A 15,985-nucleotide genomic window follows, 5' to 3' on the forward strand; every position below is an offset into this window, starting at 1 on the left:
GTAGAGGTTGGAGGGAGAGGGGAGAGAAGAGAGAAGAGAGAGTTGGGGGTAGAGAGGTGTTTTTAAGGCCTTATAGAAAGCCAACAGATCTGGGGTGAGGGATGCTGTTCCAAAGGACAGGCTTTAATTTTCATGATCAGCATCTTTATTTCTTTTTCACTAGACAAAAACAATAGAGAGCAACAGGGCCACTATGGAACACAGGGCAATAGTCCTGCTTTGAAAACCAGGGAAAACAAACCTTCTGATAAATGAACCAATGCTTAGAAATGTCCCAATGGTGACAATCTTCCCTTCTAAGGAAAGAACTGTCCAAAAAATATCAGCTACAGTCCACATTGCAAAGTCTCACGATCTACACAGCAAAAATCAGCTTCCAGTTTCCCCTCAACTTTACAGCTTCTCTTGAGTTTATGCCTTTCAACTTTGTTAGATTCTGGATCTTCTTTCTTTCTTTTTCTTTGACTTTTCTGCTTTTCTTGTTCCTCTGTAGCTGGGGTGGGCAATTAATTTTGCCATGGGGCCGCATGAGAAATTGGGATGGTTTTAGAGGGCCGGACTAATATAATTAACTCAGTTCTACCCAATACTGTAAAGATCCAGACCCTGGCCTGACCTAAACCCCCAGACCCACTCCACAGACCCCTAATTGTTTGCTTTACGGTAACACAGTGCACCACAGTCACTGTGCTGGAGTGTTTGCGTGGTTTCTATGCTCGGCCGTTCTCGGTAGGAGGTCGGGTCTGCTCCACTGCGAGGATGAAAGAGCTTAACGCATCTGCCGGGACTCCTCTGGTTCTTGCTTTCCCCATGATTCACCAGGAAAGCAGGAACCGGGGGAGTTCCGGCAGACGTGGTGAGCTCTTTCATCCTCATACTGGAGTGGACCCTGACCTCCGCAGACCGGTCACAGATAGTGGGCGGGCCGGATGCGGCCCACGGGCCACCCCTTGCCCTGGTCTGCTCTATAGGTTATAATGTCAGCTGAAAAGGTTTAGTCGGAAAAGGTCAAAACGTTTAAGCACCTAAAGTATAATCTATATCGCTCTATAAAATATTTAGCTCATATAGCATTACAGAAATTCTATATAATAAAGTCTTTAATTTTTTGATGTTAGTAAGGATATTTGAAATTTCGAATATGACCTGAATATCATAAAACCAAAAATTGTTTTACAATTTACAATTTCAGTTTTAAAGTGTTGAAGCATCACTTTATCAGAATGCTCCTACCCCTTCTTTTGTCTCACTTTTTAAACAATATCTTTATTGTTGTTGTTTTTTGTCTAAACAGATTAACAGACTTTGCAAATTATAATTCTCTAAGAAAGTCTATGGTCCTATTAAAAGCTTCTCCGGAATCATTAGTGGAAATAAAGGCAATGCTGGAGATTGACCCTGTTCCAGTTTCATGCAGCATGTCAGTTTTCTATTTTTTTAAATTAAAACTTCTTACACCTTAAAAGTAACAGGCAGCGTGGCACATATAAAAGGTAGCATCCTTGGGCACGTTGGCATGTCTAGGTGCTCTGCCAGAGACCAGTGAAAAATCTAATTACCACATTGCAGATTGAGGAGATGTAAAAAAAAAACCCCAATGGCTTCATCCCAGTTTTCTTTCCCATCAAAAACAATGACATCTGAACTAAAATTTCATATGTGTATTCTTCATAGGCATGATTGAAGTAATGTATTTCTCATTTTATTCAATGGAACACAAATAAATGAGAAGACACCATAATTACCTGATAAAGACATCCGGGAAGAAAATCTGGAGTGGATGGAAAATAGCATGGAACAATGGAACTATCTGATCCCCATCAAAAACCCTCACTACCCTCTACATTAGAAAAAGAGTTGCACTGAACTCAATGGCTGTATTAATTTATTATTATTATTATTGTTGTTGTTATTATTATTATTATTATTTAATGATAATGATAATGATAATGATAATGATAATGATAATGATAATGATAATGATAATGATAATGATAATGATAATGATAATGATAATGATAATGATAATGATAATGATAATGATAATGATAATGATAATGATAATGATATTTGTATGATATTTGTGCGCAGCTCCCTCGCCAGCGCCGCGAACTGCTCTGCCGCTTCGGCCAGGGCCGCCGCCTCGCCCACCGGGTGGCCCAAGCTGGCGGTGGCGCGCTGCGCCCAGAGCTTGGGCCACCCGGCGGGCGAGGCGAAGCGGCGCGGTTCTGGCTGCGGCACGAGCGGGAGCTCCGACTGCGGCAAGGCAGACTGAGAGGCGCTCGGAAGAGGGAGTCAGGGCTGCCTCTGTGGCGGGTTGAAAAGCAACGGGACTGTGGGGAGAGGAGTCCTTTAAGGGCTGGGAGAGGATGGTTTACAGCTCGCGACGTCGCGTTAACCTTACGGGTGCCTTGCGCTCTTCCCGCCACGGCTTCTTTTACGATCCGAAGGAGGGAGCGAGCAAGCTGAGCCCTCTTTCGCCTCAGGACTACAACTCAGTACTGGTTGGGGAAAAAGGGAGGGGCGGAGAATTTGGGCCAGAGGAGGCCGCGATTGGCTCCAGGGCCTTTAGGAGGTGGGAGGGGAGGAACCAATCGGAGGTGACATTTAAGATCTGTGGAAGAACCACAGAGAAAAACTAGAACGGAGGGAAATAAATCCTTCTCCCTCACATTTCCTGTGCAGTGGAGGACTCTTCTCCATTTTGCGGATTGGATGGCAATCTCCGGAGCGGTCAGCGAGATCGGGGAGCGGGAATGGTGGCGTGGGGTCGGGCCGAAAACGAGCCGGCCCCGGTGCCCGGGACAATATAAGACATACCCCGAAAGTAAGACATAGTGGGGCTTTTGGGGATAAAAAGAAAGTAAGACACTGTCTTACTTTTGGGGAAACACGGTAGCACATTAAAATCCAATATGTTTAACTAATCCTGCCTTAACTCCATTCCACATGCCTTGGAAATACATCCCTTCACCTTTTATATGTAGTTTTGCTAAGTGGTACAAGACTCACTAAGATAAATGGCACAATGTTCAACTAAGTGAACTGAATACATTTTATTGATAATGTGTGTGTCATAAAGATACTTAAGTATTGGTTTTCACTTTAGATAATATTCACATGATTGGTAATAGTGTTGCATATTCCTTTTATTCGTGCCGCTCTTAATACAGCTTCTGGCCATTAATTCTATCTTAACTATATGCCTAGTATAAGTGGCCCTCTTAAATACAGGGATATTTCCCATGGTAAAAATATTTCCATTTTGTTTGTCAGTTTTCCTTGGTTTCTCTAGCCCTGAGTCAGCATTCTGTGTGGTCGGGATGTCTATACCAGTATTTCCCAACCTTGACAACTTGAAGATATCTGGACTTCAACTCCCAGAATTCCCCAGCCAGCATTCACTGGCTGGGGAATTCTGGGAGTTGAAGTCCAGATATCTTCAAGTTGCCAAGGTTGGGAAACACTGGTTTATACCTCCTAAGGGCTCTAGAGGAGACCTATCAAATTTTCATTGCATTTGGCTGATGATAACAAAGGATGAGAGCTTGGGGGGGTGGTTGTTGGTTGTTTTGGGGGGGGGGGATTGTACATTTGTATTTCTTTATTGCCATCTAGTGCTAATCCAATTTTGTGCAACCAAGATCTGGCGGCCTTAATTTTGAAGGTACTGGGAAAAGCTGTTAAATTAAAACATCTTTGAATGACTGTTAAAGGCACAGAAGTTCTACCAAAGAGAAGGTGGAATCCTGGATATATTTTCCTGGGAGAAACCCCAAATTAACTCTAAAAAGAGGCAAAGATAGATGGGTATTTCATGCCTCCCCCCACCAAACATGTGTGTGTGTGTGTGTGTGTGTGTGTGTGTAACATTGCTCAAAAAATAAAAGGAATACTTAAACAACACAATATAACTCCAAGTAAATCAAACTTCTGTGAAATCAAACTGTCCACTTAGGAAGCATATATATACAGCGGGGTACCACAAGGTTTCGTCCTAGGCCCAGCACTCTTTAATATCTTCATTAATGATTTAGATGAGGGAATAGAAGAGGAACTAACCAAATTTGCAGAGGACACCAAGCTGGCGGGAGTAGCCAATCCTCCAGAGGACAAGCTCAGGATCCAGATGGATCTTGACAGAGTTGTACACTGGGCCCAAACAAATAAAATGAAATTCAATGCAGAGAAAAGTAAAATCCTACACCTAGGTAAGAAAAGCCAAAGTCATACATATAAACTGGGTGAAACCACACTCAATAGCAGCGACTGTGAGAGGGATCTTGGAGTCTTGGTGAACAACCAACTAAATATGAGCCAGAAATGTGCAGTGGCAGCCAAAAAGGCCAATACAGTACAATCCTAAATTGCATTAACAGAGGGATACCTAGAGTACTGCATTCAGTTTTGGTCACCACATTAGAAAAAATACATTAAAACTCTAGAGAAGGTCAGAAGAAAGCAACCAGGGTGATAAGGAGACTGGAAACTAAAACATATGAAGAGAGGTTGCAGGAACTGGGCATGGATAGTCTAGCAAAGAGAAGGACCAGAGGAGACATGATAGCAGTCTTCCAATACCTTAGGGGCTGCCACAGAGAGGAGGGGATCAGGCTGTTTTCCAAAGCACCAGAAGGCTAAACTAAGAATAATGGATGGAAGCTGGCCAAAGAGTGATTCAACCTGGAAATAAGGAGGAACTTTCTGGTGGTGAGAGCGATCAACCAGTGGAACAGCTTGCCTGCAAAGTGCTCCAACACTAGAGACTCTCAAGGGAAGATTAGACTGCCATTTGTCCAAAGTGGTATAGGGTCTCCTTCTTGGGCAGGGGGTTGGACTAGATGACCTTCAAGGTCCCTTCCAACTGAAATAAAGAGAGAGAGAGAAAGAGAGGAAGGGAGGGAGGGAGGGAGGAGGGAAGGAAGGAAGGAAGGAAGGAAGGAAGGAAGGAAAATTAGTCAAAGCATACCAGGTTTCTTGGTGTGATATACTTCCTAATATAAATAAAATCTAAACACCTGGCTACTTCAAACTTGAATGCAGCCTTTCTTTCTTTCTAGCAGTAACTTTTTGAAATGTACAAAAATTGTTTCTGCTTGATTATGTCAAGCAGGGGTGGACAACATGAAATTATCCAAAAGATGTAATTTAAATGTAACGTTAGCAAGAGCTTTCACCTGTAAAAGCTTAAGGAAAAACCCAAATGGTAACTGCCAGTCCTGATACCACTTGTAGACTAAACAAAGATACTTTGCAAAGCAGGAGCTGCCAATATTGACGTTTATGTTACTACCACCATAACAACAAAAATGTTTTGGAAAGCAAAAACAGAAACGATTGGGCAAAATGGAATTCCAGCCAGCATTGGTATCAGACCACTCAAGGGACAAGGGACCTTCCTCCAAGCCAAAATTTGCCTTTCTACTCTCTATATCCTCAAGAACTTGAAGCATTTATTTTATTTCAATCCCTAAAGAAACGCTGGCAGGGACTTTGCAAGCACAGATATTGTGAAGTCTATTCATTGATTGCTCTTTCTAGATTTCTCTACTGTGATTATTATACTTCTCCTGATCCCTAGTCCCCACCACTGAAGAGTGCTTCCACACATTTCTACAAGGCACGCTTATCACAGGGTTAAAAAGTTCAGTACTTACATATCCCATTTTGTGATTGAAAGCCGTTAGTGCTCATGGGAAACAGTGCATGGCAATTATTTGGGAGGAGTCAGCCCACCTGGAGACAAATTACTGAGGTTAAAAAAGAGGAAGGCAACAGGGGTTGAATTTTAAACTTAGTTTGGATGTTGTTGCGTCTTCTAGGTTTTTTTCCCCTCCTAATCAACGTGGTGACATTGGGTGTTCTTAAGGCTCTTCTTTTTTTGCTCTGAACTGTTGTCTTCAATCTAGCATTGCAAAAAAAAAGTGAGTATGAGGATTTGGGGAGGATTTGCCATGCTATTGGGAAGGGGTGGCTCTGTGGGGTACCAACCCTTTGTTGGTTGTGTTTAGTTTAGTTTACTTTATTTAGATTTGTATGCCGCCCCTCTCTGAAGACTCGGGGCGGCTAACAACAATAAAAAAAACAATGTAACAAATCTAATATTAAAAAGTAATCTAAAAAACCCCAATTTAAGAGACCAATCATACCAACATATATACCATGTATAAATTCTATAAGCCTAGGGGGAAGGGAGAAAAAATTTTCAATTCCCCCATGCCTGACAACAGAGGTGGGTTTTAAGGAGCTTGCAAAAGGCAAGGAGGGTGGGGGCAACTCTGATATCTGGGGGGAGCTGGTTCCAGAGGGTCGGGGCCGCCACAGAGAAGGCTCTTCTCCTGGGTCCCGCCAAATGACATTGTTTAGTTGACGGGACCCAGAGAAGGCCAACTCTGTGGGACCTAACCGGTTGCTGGGATTCGTGCGGCAGGAGGCGGTCCCAGAGATATTCTGGTTGTGACCTTTCCAAAGCAATTTTCAGCCTTTCATTGATGAGAAAATGATGATGATAATAGGCCCAACTTTGGGTTGTATGGTGGGGAAACAGGGGTGGGCTGCTGCCCAGGCAGGGAAGGCAGTGGGATAGTAAAAATGGAGCTCCATCTCAGAGCAACCAATTTGCACTGAAAGATGTTGAAAGAAAATTCATAAGCTACGCCCACAGTGTGCTAGTAAAAATTTTGGCAGCCCTCCACTGTGGGGAAACTATAACTTGCCAAATACTGCCTTGTACTGAATTGCTTGGCTCTTTAGCATTTGCAGAATTGATATACTTTGTAGGCCCGGCACAATTAAAGAGCAGGTAGCATTTTCTTTCTTACAAGCAGAAATTCTGTGAATGTAATTGGGAAACTGCTTTCTTATCACAGTAACCACAGAAAAACTTGGCTTGTTAAAAACACAACACAGGTTACCTCTTTACCTTTTAACCTTTCATGGGAAAGAAATGTTTGCTATGGAGACTCTGCTTCCATCTTGGATATACAGTATATATCCCACATAATGAGGCTTTTCATTGAGTGGAAATTGCAATGGTAAGAAAAAGAAGCCTTTTGACTTTAAATTCTGTGTCAAAATGACATTAAATTCTCAAATTGTAGCAGCTAGAAAAACCACACACACACACATATAAAGTAGTCAGCCTGAAATGGCTGTATTGTTAAATGAGGTGTTAAAAGGCAGTTTGCAGGTAAATTGACACCAAGTGGCAGAAAATGAGTTTCAAACACAGGCTGTGTTTAATATATGGTTTATTCCAGGAAAGACCTTTGCCTTCATGTAGTGCTATGTTTGTTGCTTTTCAGAGTGACTCCATGGCAAATCAGTCGAGGAGATCTACAAGGCTCTCTCAACGCTGTTCTAGCCTGAGTTTATAGGACGAGGCACATGGCCTGCTTTCCCACGGCCGCTGTCCGGATGCCAGCTCTTCAAAGGGCTCCCAGCTTCACAAGCAGGCTTCTGCAGCCTCCCTCCGCCCTGAGAGGCAAACTCGTGCGTCGCCGTTGAACGCGTCCCGTGGCCGTCGCTCAGAATCCTTTGGTGTGCCAGATTCAGTCGTGGTGACTCTGCTCCAGGCTTTGGCCCACACCGGAGTCCCACTTTCGGAGACAGAGTTCTTTGAGGCTCTTGTGCGGCAGGCGGGGTCTAGACGACCGTTCCCCTCTCTCCCACAGCTCTACCGTAGCTTCCTTCCTGCCCTGAGACGACAGCATGAATCGGCTCTTTGCCAAAGCCTTCGGCATCGGGATGCCTTTGTCTTTCTTCATGAGGCTACCACAGATGAAGGGCAGGCAGTCCTTGGCCTCTCCTTTTTGCCTCTTAATAGACTTGGGCAGTCTCCCTTGCTTCTTGGCATTGAGGTCCTGGATCAGTTGAGCCACCCCTTAGTGGCCCGTGCCGTGGCCCGTATGCTGAGCGAAGGGCATGTTTTGTTCCACCGGGTGCTGGCTGTGGTCACTTCAGGGGGGGGCCCTATGATCCAGGCCTTTGCCGCAAATGGGATTTTAGGCGCGGTGTTGCCAGCTGCCCTTCACGTTCCCTGCTTGTACCATCAGTTGGAGTTGGTGATGGAGCTGTGGCAAGAGAAGTTGGAAAGGCTGGATTCGCTGCAGCGTCTTCTGGAGGAGACGTTTGGATGGCGTCCGGCTCTCCGTCACCGTTATGCACTCTTCCTGAAGGAGCACGAGCTGAAGCTGTCTCTCCCCGTGTGTAACAGGCAGGCTGGCCTCGAGGTTTGGTTGGATAAAGCGATAGGCATTTCAAAACATCTCCCAGCTCTGAGGGAATTTGTAGCAACCGATGAAGTCGAGGGGCCCATTATGGCGAAATTGCAGAGTATCCTAGTGGAGAATGACAAGGAACTTGTGGCGGAAGCCACTTTCGTAGCTGAGCATGCCCAAGGTCTGTTGGCCATGGCGCGGCTTCTCCGCCAGACAGGGGAGCCACTGGCCCACCGGATCTATGGAGAACTAGATTCCTTGCGAGTTTCTTTCTCCTACCACTTAGATGCCAGGCTGGGGGCCAGCACAGAAGAGCACCTGGCTCTGTGCCCGCCTCAGCTGGCAAAAAAGTTCCGTAAAATCTTAGCTCAGAGCCTGAGTCACCTGCAGCACCTGTTCGACTCTCATCCTGCGATGCCCACCTTGAAAGCAGCGCGGGTGCTCGATCACAAGCAACTGGGGGCAGTAGGATGGAGCCAGATTGATCAAGAGCAGGGGATCCCCGGCCTGTTGGAGGTACCAGAAATGGAATGGTTTCGGTATCAACATTTAGCTGAAGCCGCTCCGGCTGATGTTTCCCTGTCTCAGTGGTGGGAGGCACAAGCTGAGCATCTTCCTGTGCTGAGCCCGCTGGCCCGGTGGTACCTCTGGCTGCCTGTTTGTTCTCCCAAGTCTCCCTTCCTCCCAGGAGGCTTCTTCAACCTATCAGTGGCCGAGGAGGGCTTTACACAGGAAGGTGCGCGTGTCTTGTGCATGCTTAGGTATAACCGCAAGCTCCTTTAATTGACAACTTCTGTGTAATTAATCCCATTATAACAGTCACGCGGAATGGTGCAAAATCTCTGTTTGTTCTATGCTTTGGTTCTATGAGAATTTCAAACATTTGTTTTATTGTTAATTAAATGGAAAGTCACAAAGTAATCTGATTGTAAACTGAATAAAAATTTCACTTGCATTAAATATTCCTTGTTCCTTCCCTTTTCTGGTGGTGGGGATAAATGGAGGTCACAGTGCAACTTGAACGATGAACACTACGGTGGGTCCTTCACTGTAGAGTATGAAGTTTTTGTAGAGTAGACTTCATGTAGAATATGTGAGTCCTTTGGGATTGGGTGGCATAGAAGTCGAGTTGAATGAATGAATGATTAAATTAAATTAAATTAAATTAAATTAAATTAAATTAAATTAAATTAAATTAAATTAAATTAAATTAAATTAAATTAAATTAAATTAAATTAAATTAAATTAAATTAAATTAAATTAAATTAAATTAAATTAAATTAAATTAAATTAAATTAAATTAAATTAAATTAAATTAAATTAAATTAAATTAAATTAAATTAAATTAAATTAAATTAAATTAAATTAAATTAAATTATTAATAAATTAAATTAAATTAAATTAAATTAAATTAAATTAAATTAAATTAAATTAAATTAAATTAAATTAAATTAAATTAAATTAAATTAAATTAAATTAAATTAAATTAAATTAAATTAAATTAAATTAAATTAAATTAAATTAATTAAATTAAATTAAATTAAATTAAATTAAATTAAATTAATAATAAATAAAATAAAATAAAATATAATAAAATAATAAAATAAAATAAAATAAAATAAAATAAAATAAAATAAAATAAAATAAAATAAAATAAAATAAAATAAAATAAAATAAAATAAAATAAAATAAAATAAAATAAAATAATAAATAAATTGGAAGTGATCATGCCTGAAAATAAGAGGTGCCATTCAGTTGGGTTACCTTTGGGTGGTTTTATGGATACCAGCTTGAACAGTATTCCTCTACTTCGCTCAACCTTGTCAATCCTTTTCTTCATCCAACCATTAACTTGCATGTCGTGCCCAAAGGTGCTAGTAAAAACTAAATAGCAGCTGCCAAGTGCCAACCCTTTCATCTGCCCATTCAATGTGGCAATGCTTTCAGAAGTGGGCACTAGCGTTTCACTGAGTAGCTGTAATCTGACTGTTTCCAGTAGATGGCGCTTATGAGTCACACTAAACGCCATTTCTTTAGCGTCTACATCAGATAGAACTTGCTTCAAAAGTAAGCAAGGACAGTTTCCAGAGAAAGCTGCCGAGTTTCATTAAAAGAAATTCTAGCATAATACTTTTATTTGTAGGTGGATCTGGACGCTTCCTTCCATTGTTGGCTGAGCTGGTGCTGTTTAATGGCTAGTGAGTCAGAAGTGCAGCTTACTCTGACTTCTGTAAAGAAATGTAGGCCTACCATACATTCAGGCAAGATTCAGGAAGTAAAGAACTTCTGAAGGAGCAATCTGCTGCATTGCATCTGATTCTCATCTCTCTAATGCCTGCGGATGAACAGAAAGTAAACTCTGGGAAAATTCAAGTATTGGAAGACATGTTTAGCAGCAGCAGACCACCATCTTCTACATCAGGGTTTCGAATGGCTTGTTTTAAATAATTAAATCATAGGGAACCCCCCACCCATTAAGATGCAAAGCTCTAGTGATGAAAAAATGGCTGCATTCATGATCGAAACATTTAAATATGTTAAAGGGTTAAATAAGGTTCAGGAGGGAAGTGTTTTTAATAGGAAAGAACAAGGGGTCACAATCTGAGGTTAGTTGGGGGAAAGATCAGAAGCAACGTGAGAAAATATTATTTGACTGAAAGAGTAGTAGATGCTTGGAACAAACTTCCAGCAGGCGTGGGTGGTAAATCCACTGTCATTGAATTTAAGCATGCCTGGGATAAACATATATCCATCCTAAGATAAAATACAGGAAATAGTATAAGGGCAGACTAGATGGACCATGAGGTCTTTTTCTACCGTCGATCCTCTATGTTTCTATGCATTCATAACAATGTGAGCCTCTCTCAAAACCTCTGCATACTCACACAGAAGGGTTCTCAGGAAGTCAGATTGAAAAATTCTGCATTAATGCCTCTTTTGAGGAGTCTAGCCTGCAGCTGTTTGATTGAAAGAAAGAATGGAAATTGAATGACAATAGGTATAGCTGGTAGAAAAGAGAAAGAGAGAGATGATAGATAGAAGATAGGTGATTATTTGAGCTAGATAGTTTCTATTTGTCCTGGGAAGATTTTGGAGATTGTGTTAGCTCCCTGGTTCCCAATGTGGAGCCCACGCCCCACAGGGGGGCAATTTCATTTTTAATGGGGAAAATTAGAACTTTGTTTAATAAACCAAGTTAATGACCTTTTAGGCTGTCATGGGGTGGGGGGAGGCCTCAGGATTTTAGAAATGCTTAGGTGGGGTATGGCCAAAATAAGGTTGGGAACCATTGGGTTAACTGGAGGTTGGCCAAGCCTGCCATTTCTTTTGGCTGTCTATCTTGTATGAAAAGAGCCCTCTGGGTTTACTGGGTGGGTTGTATATAGCTGGTGTTATTTTTTGCTAAATATCCAGTATTAAAGACTTTTAATAGGATATCTATAAGCCCAGTATTAAAGACATTTAATAGGATATCTATAAGCCCAGTATTAAAGACTTTTAATAGGACACCTATAAGCCCAGTATTAAAGACTTTTAATAGGACATCTATAAGCCCAGTATTAAAGACTTTTAATAGGATATCTATAAGCCCAGTATTAAAGACTTTTAATAGGACATCTATAAGCCCAGTATTAAAGACTTTTAATAGGATATCTATAAGCCCAGTATTAAAGACTTTTAATAGGATTTCTATAAGCCCAGTATTAAAGACTTTTAATAGGACATCTATAAGCCCAGTATTAAAGACTTTTAATAGGACATCTATAAGCCCAGTATTAAAGACTTTTAATAGGACATCTATAAGCCCAGTATTAAAGACTTTTAATAGGACATCTATAAGCCCAGTATTAAAGACTTTTAATAGGACATCTATAAGCCCAGTATTAAAGACTTTTAATAGGATATCTATAAGCCCAGTATTAAAGACTTTTAATAGGATTTCTATAAGCCCAGTATTAAAGACTTTTAATAGGATATCTATAAGCCCAGTATTAAAGACTTTTAATAGGACATCTATAAGCCCAGTATTAAAGACTTTTAATAGGACATCTATAAGCCCAGTATTAAAGACTTTTAATAGGATATCTATAAGCCCAGTATTAAAGACTGTTAATAGGATATCTATAAGCCCAGTATTGAAGACTTTTAATAGGACATCTATAAGCTCCAGTATTAAGGACTTTTAATAGGATATCTATAAGCCCCAGTATTAAAGACTTTTAATAGGATATCTATAAGCCCAGTATTAAAGACTGTTAATAGGATATCTATAAGCCCAGTATTAAAGACTTTTAATAGGATATCTATAAGCCCAGTATTAAAGACTTTTAATAGGATTTCTATAAGCCCAGTATTAAAGACTTTTAATAGGATATCTGTAAGCCCAGTATTAAAGACTGTTAATAGGATATCTATAAGCCCAGTATTGAAGACTTTTAATAGGACATCAATAAGCTCCAGTATTAAGGACTTTTAATAGGATATCTATAAGCCCCAGTATTAAAGACTTTTAATAGGATATCTATAAGCCCAGTATTAAAGACTTTTAATAGGACATCTATAAGCCCAGTATTAAAGACTTTTAATAGGATATCTATAAGCCCAGTATTAAAGACTGTTAATAGGATATCTATAAGCCCAGTATTGAAGACTTTTAATAGGACATCTATAAGCTCCAGTATTAAGGACTTTTAATAGGATATCTATAAGCCCCAGTATTAAAGACTTTTAATAGGATATCTATAAGCCCAGTATGAAAGACTGTTAATAGGATATCTATAAGCCCAGTATTAAAGACTTTTAATAGGATATCTATAAGCCCAGTATTAAAGACTTTTAATAGGATTTCTATAAGCCCAGTATTAAAGACTTTTAATAGGATATCTGTAAGCCCAGTATTAAAGACTGTTAATAGGATATCTATAAGCCCAGTATTGAAGACTTTTAATAGGACATCTATAAGCTCCAGTATTAAGGACTTTTAATAGGATATCTATAAGCCCCAGTATTAAAGACTTTTAATAGGATATCTATAAGCCCAGTATTAAAGACTGTTAATAGGATATCTATAAGCCCAGTATTAAAGACTTTTAATAGGATATCTATAAGCCCAGTATTAAAGACTTTTAATAGGATTTCTATAAGCCCAGTGTTAAAGACTTTTAATAGGATATCTGTAAGCCCAGTATTAAAGACTTTTAATAGGATTTCTATAAGCCCAGTATTAAAGACTTTTAATAGGATATCTATAAGCCCCAGTATTAAAGACTGTTAATAGGATATCTATAGGCCCAGTATTAAAGACTTTTAATAGGATATCTATAAGCCCCAGTATTAAAGACTGTTAATAAGATATCTATAAGCCCAGTATTAAAGACTGTTAATAGGATATCTATAAGCCCAGTATTAAAGACTTTTAATAGGATATCTATAAGCCCAGTATTAAAGACTTTTAATAGGATATCTATAAGCCCCAGTATTAAAGACTTTTAACAGGATATCTATAAGCCCAGTATTAAAGACTTTTAATAGGATATCTATAAGCCCAGTATTAAAGACTGTTAATAGGATATCTATAAGCCAAGTATTAAAGACTGTTAATAGGATATCTATAAGCCAAGTATTAAAGACTGTTAATAGGATATCTATGCTACCCATTACATTTTCCAATTCAACCAACAGATTAAAAAAACAGTACTGTAACACAATATAACAGAAACCTATTTTAAGTCTTACTGTGCTAAGGAATAATTCTATCAACTAGGTAAATCATTATAGTGCAAGGATGATCTAAACTTTAAAATCAAGTACAGTACTAAAGTCTTCCTGGGAAAGCCAAGTTTAAATAGGATTAGCATGGATCTAATTCTGCAGGGAAGATCGTTCCACAGAAAGGCAATAAGAGAAAAGGGCCACTTTCATAATGGTTGATTACTTTCAGATCTTACTAGACAATCAGGTAGTGCTGGGAGCCGTTATTCCCAACAGGTTTAATATAAGAAACATTATAAAATAGTAATTAGGAAGACAGGGGTCATTTTCCCCCTCCAAACTGAGCTGCATATTATTAAATTGGAGTCAACTCTCAATGACTATATAGACCTTTTCCATGTATTTTGCCCTTTAATAAAATAGTAAGATCATTACCTTTTTTCAATTTGGGGAGTTTAGGGAGATTTGAGACAGAGAACAGTCCAACATTTATTAAGCTGAGAAGCTCCAAGTTCACAAACTCTTCTGTGAGTCCATCAATTTCACCACAATTTGATCTGGAGTTATCAAGAACAAGCTCTTTGACCTGAAACACATACACACAGTGAAGTTATTGTTTCTTTTGTTGTATTGTTATAACTCTCAGTTTCAGGAATTCTATGAATGATTCATAATCAATTAAAGCATTGTGAACAGAAAATAATGGAATGCAAAGCAACATGTAAAGCAATGTAATAGATGTGAGCAAACAAAGAGCACCACCAATGGCAATAAATAATAAAGAGAATGTCTTAGCTATCTGTAGAAGTCAGCTGAGTGACTTCGGGACAGTCATAGGTTGAGCCCAACCTATCCCAAATATCTCACAAGGTTATTGTTGTGGGGAAAGTATGAGAAGTGTGTTAAATATGTCTGTTACATGTCTCCGGGACCGCCTTCTGCCGCACGAATCCCAGCGACCAGTTAGGTCCCACAGAGTTGGCCTTCTCCAGGTCCCGTCAACTAAACAATGTCGTTTGGCGGGACGCAGGGGAAGAGCCTTCTCTGTGGCGGCCCCGACCCTTTGGAATCAACTCCCCCCAGATATCAGAGTTGCCCCCACCCTCCTAGCCTTTCGTAAGCTCCTTAAAACCCACCTCTGTCGTCAGGCATGGGGGAATTGACATGTTCCTTCCCCCTAGGCTTATAAAATTTGTGTATGGTATGCTAGTGTGTATGATTGGTTTTTAACTTGTGGTGTTCTTAAAATTAATTTAATATTGGATTTGTCTTGTATTGCTGTTGCTGTGAGCCGCCCCGAGTCTGCAGAGAGGGGCGGCATACAAATCTGATTAAACTGAAACTGAAACTGAAAAATAATAAAGGATACAAATAATTTTTAAAAATACCATAATGAAGCAACACACAATGGCCAGGACACCATTACAAGAGGATTATTATTATGATTATTGGCAATGATCCAACTTCACTAGATGGAGGCACCCTGAGGAGGTCCTTGGATGAAAGAGTTGGAATACTCATAAGTAAATACAGGACATATTCTTTTGGATATGCTGCGCCAACACCATCTACATCTTTATATATATTAATACCAGCACTTTCATTTAGACCTGAAAGGACAGTGTGGACAGCAAAGTAATAGCATAATATAATTGCATGTCAATTAGTAGTTTGCTGCATCTTGTTTTTAATTCAATGGAGCTTTTACATTGTTTTCAAAGGCAGCTCCCAGTATAGCATGTTATAATACTGTAATACAAACAAGAGATTACTAGAACATGAATAAGTACTGCAAAGCTATTTGTGTCCAATTATATCATATTGGTTTTATCAGCCATAGAATCATAGAAACATAGAAGATTGACGGCAGAAAAAGACCTCATGGTCCATCTAGTCTACCCTTATACTATTTCCTGTATTTTATCTTAGGATGGATATATGTTTATCCCAGGCATATTTAAATTCAGTTACTGTGGATTTAGCAACCACATCTGCTGGAAGTTTGTTCCAAGCATCTATTACTCTTTCAATAAAATAATATTTTCTCATGTTGC

General features: G+C 39.8%; 1 protein-coding gene and 1 long non-coding RNA gene across 2 annotated transcripts in view; one reads left to right on the forward strand and one right to left on the reverse strand.

Moving 5' to 3' along the window:
• LOC139162161 (uncharacterized) overlaps nt 1-15,985 on the reverse strand; it is a 130,267-nt gene that overhangs the window by 109,797 nt on the left and 4,485 nt on the right. Inside the window, exon 3 of the long non-coding RNA XR_011558268.1 lies at nt 14,367-14,517. This is a non-coding gene — a long non-coding RNA (uncharacterized lncRNA). The remainder of the gene's footprint in view (nt 1-14,366; nt 14,518-15,985) is intronic.
• LOC139158845 (uncharacterized) lies at nt 5,711-9,179 on the forward strand. The gene is made up of 2 exons (XM_070736187.1): nt 5,711-5,924; nt 7,305-9,179. Exon 2 carries the CDS (start codon nt 7,908-7,910, stop codon nt 9,000-9,002), a length of 1,095 nt encoding a protein of 364 aa, XP_070592288.1. The 5' UTR covers nt 5,711-5,924; nt 7,305-7,907; the 3' UTR covers nt 9,003-9,179.

Source organism: Erythrolamprus reginae, chromosome 2 (genome assembly GCF_031021105.1).
Source record: "Erythrolamprus reginae isolate rEryReg1 chromosome 2, rEryReg1.hap1, whole genome shotgun sequence".
NCBI classification, from domain to species: domain Eukaryota; kingdom Metazoa; phylum Chordata; class Lepidosauria; order Squamata; family Dipsadidae; genus Erythrolamprus; species Erythrolamprus reginae.

Excerpts from the sequence above, each read along its gene's own strand:
- LOC139158845 (XM_070736187.1), top strand. The coding sequence starts at position 7,908 with ATGCTGAGCGAAGGGCATGTTTTGTTCCACCGGGTGCTGGCTGTGGTC.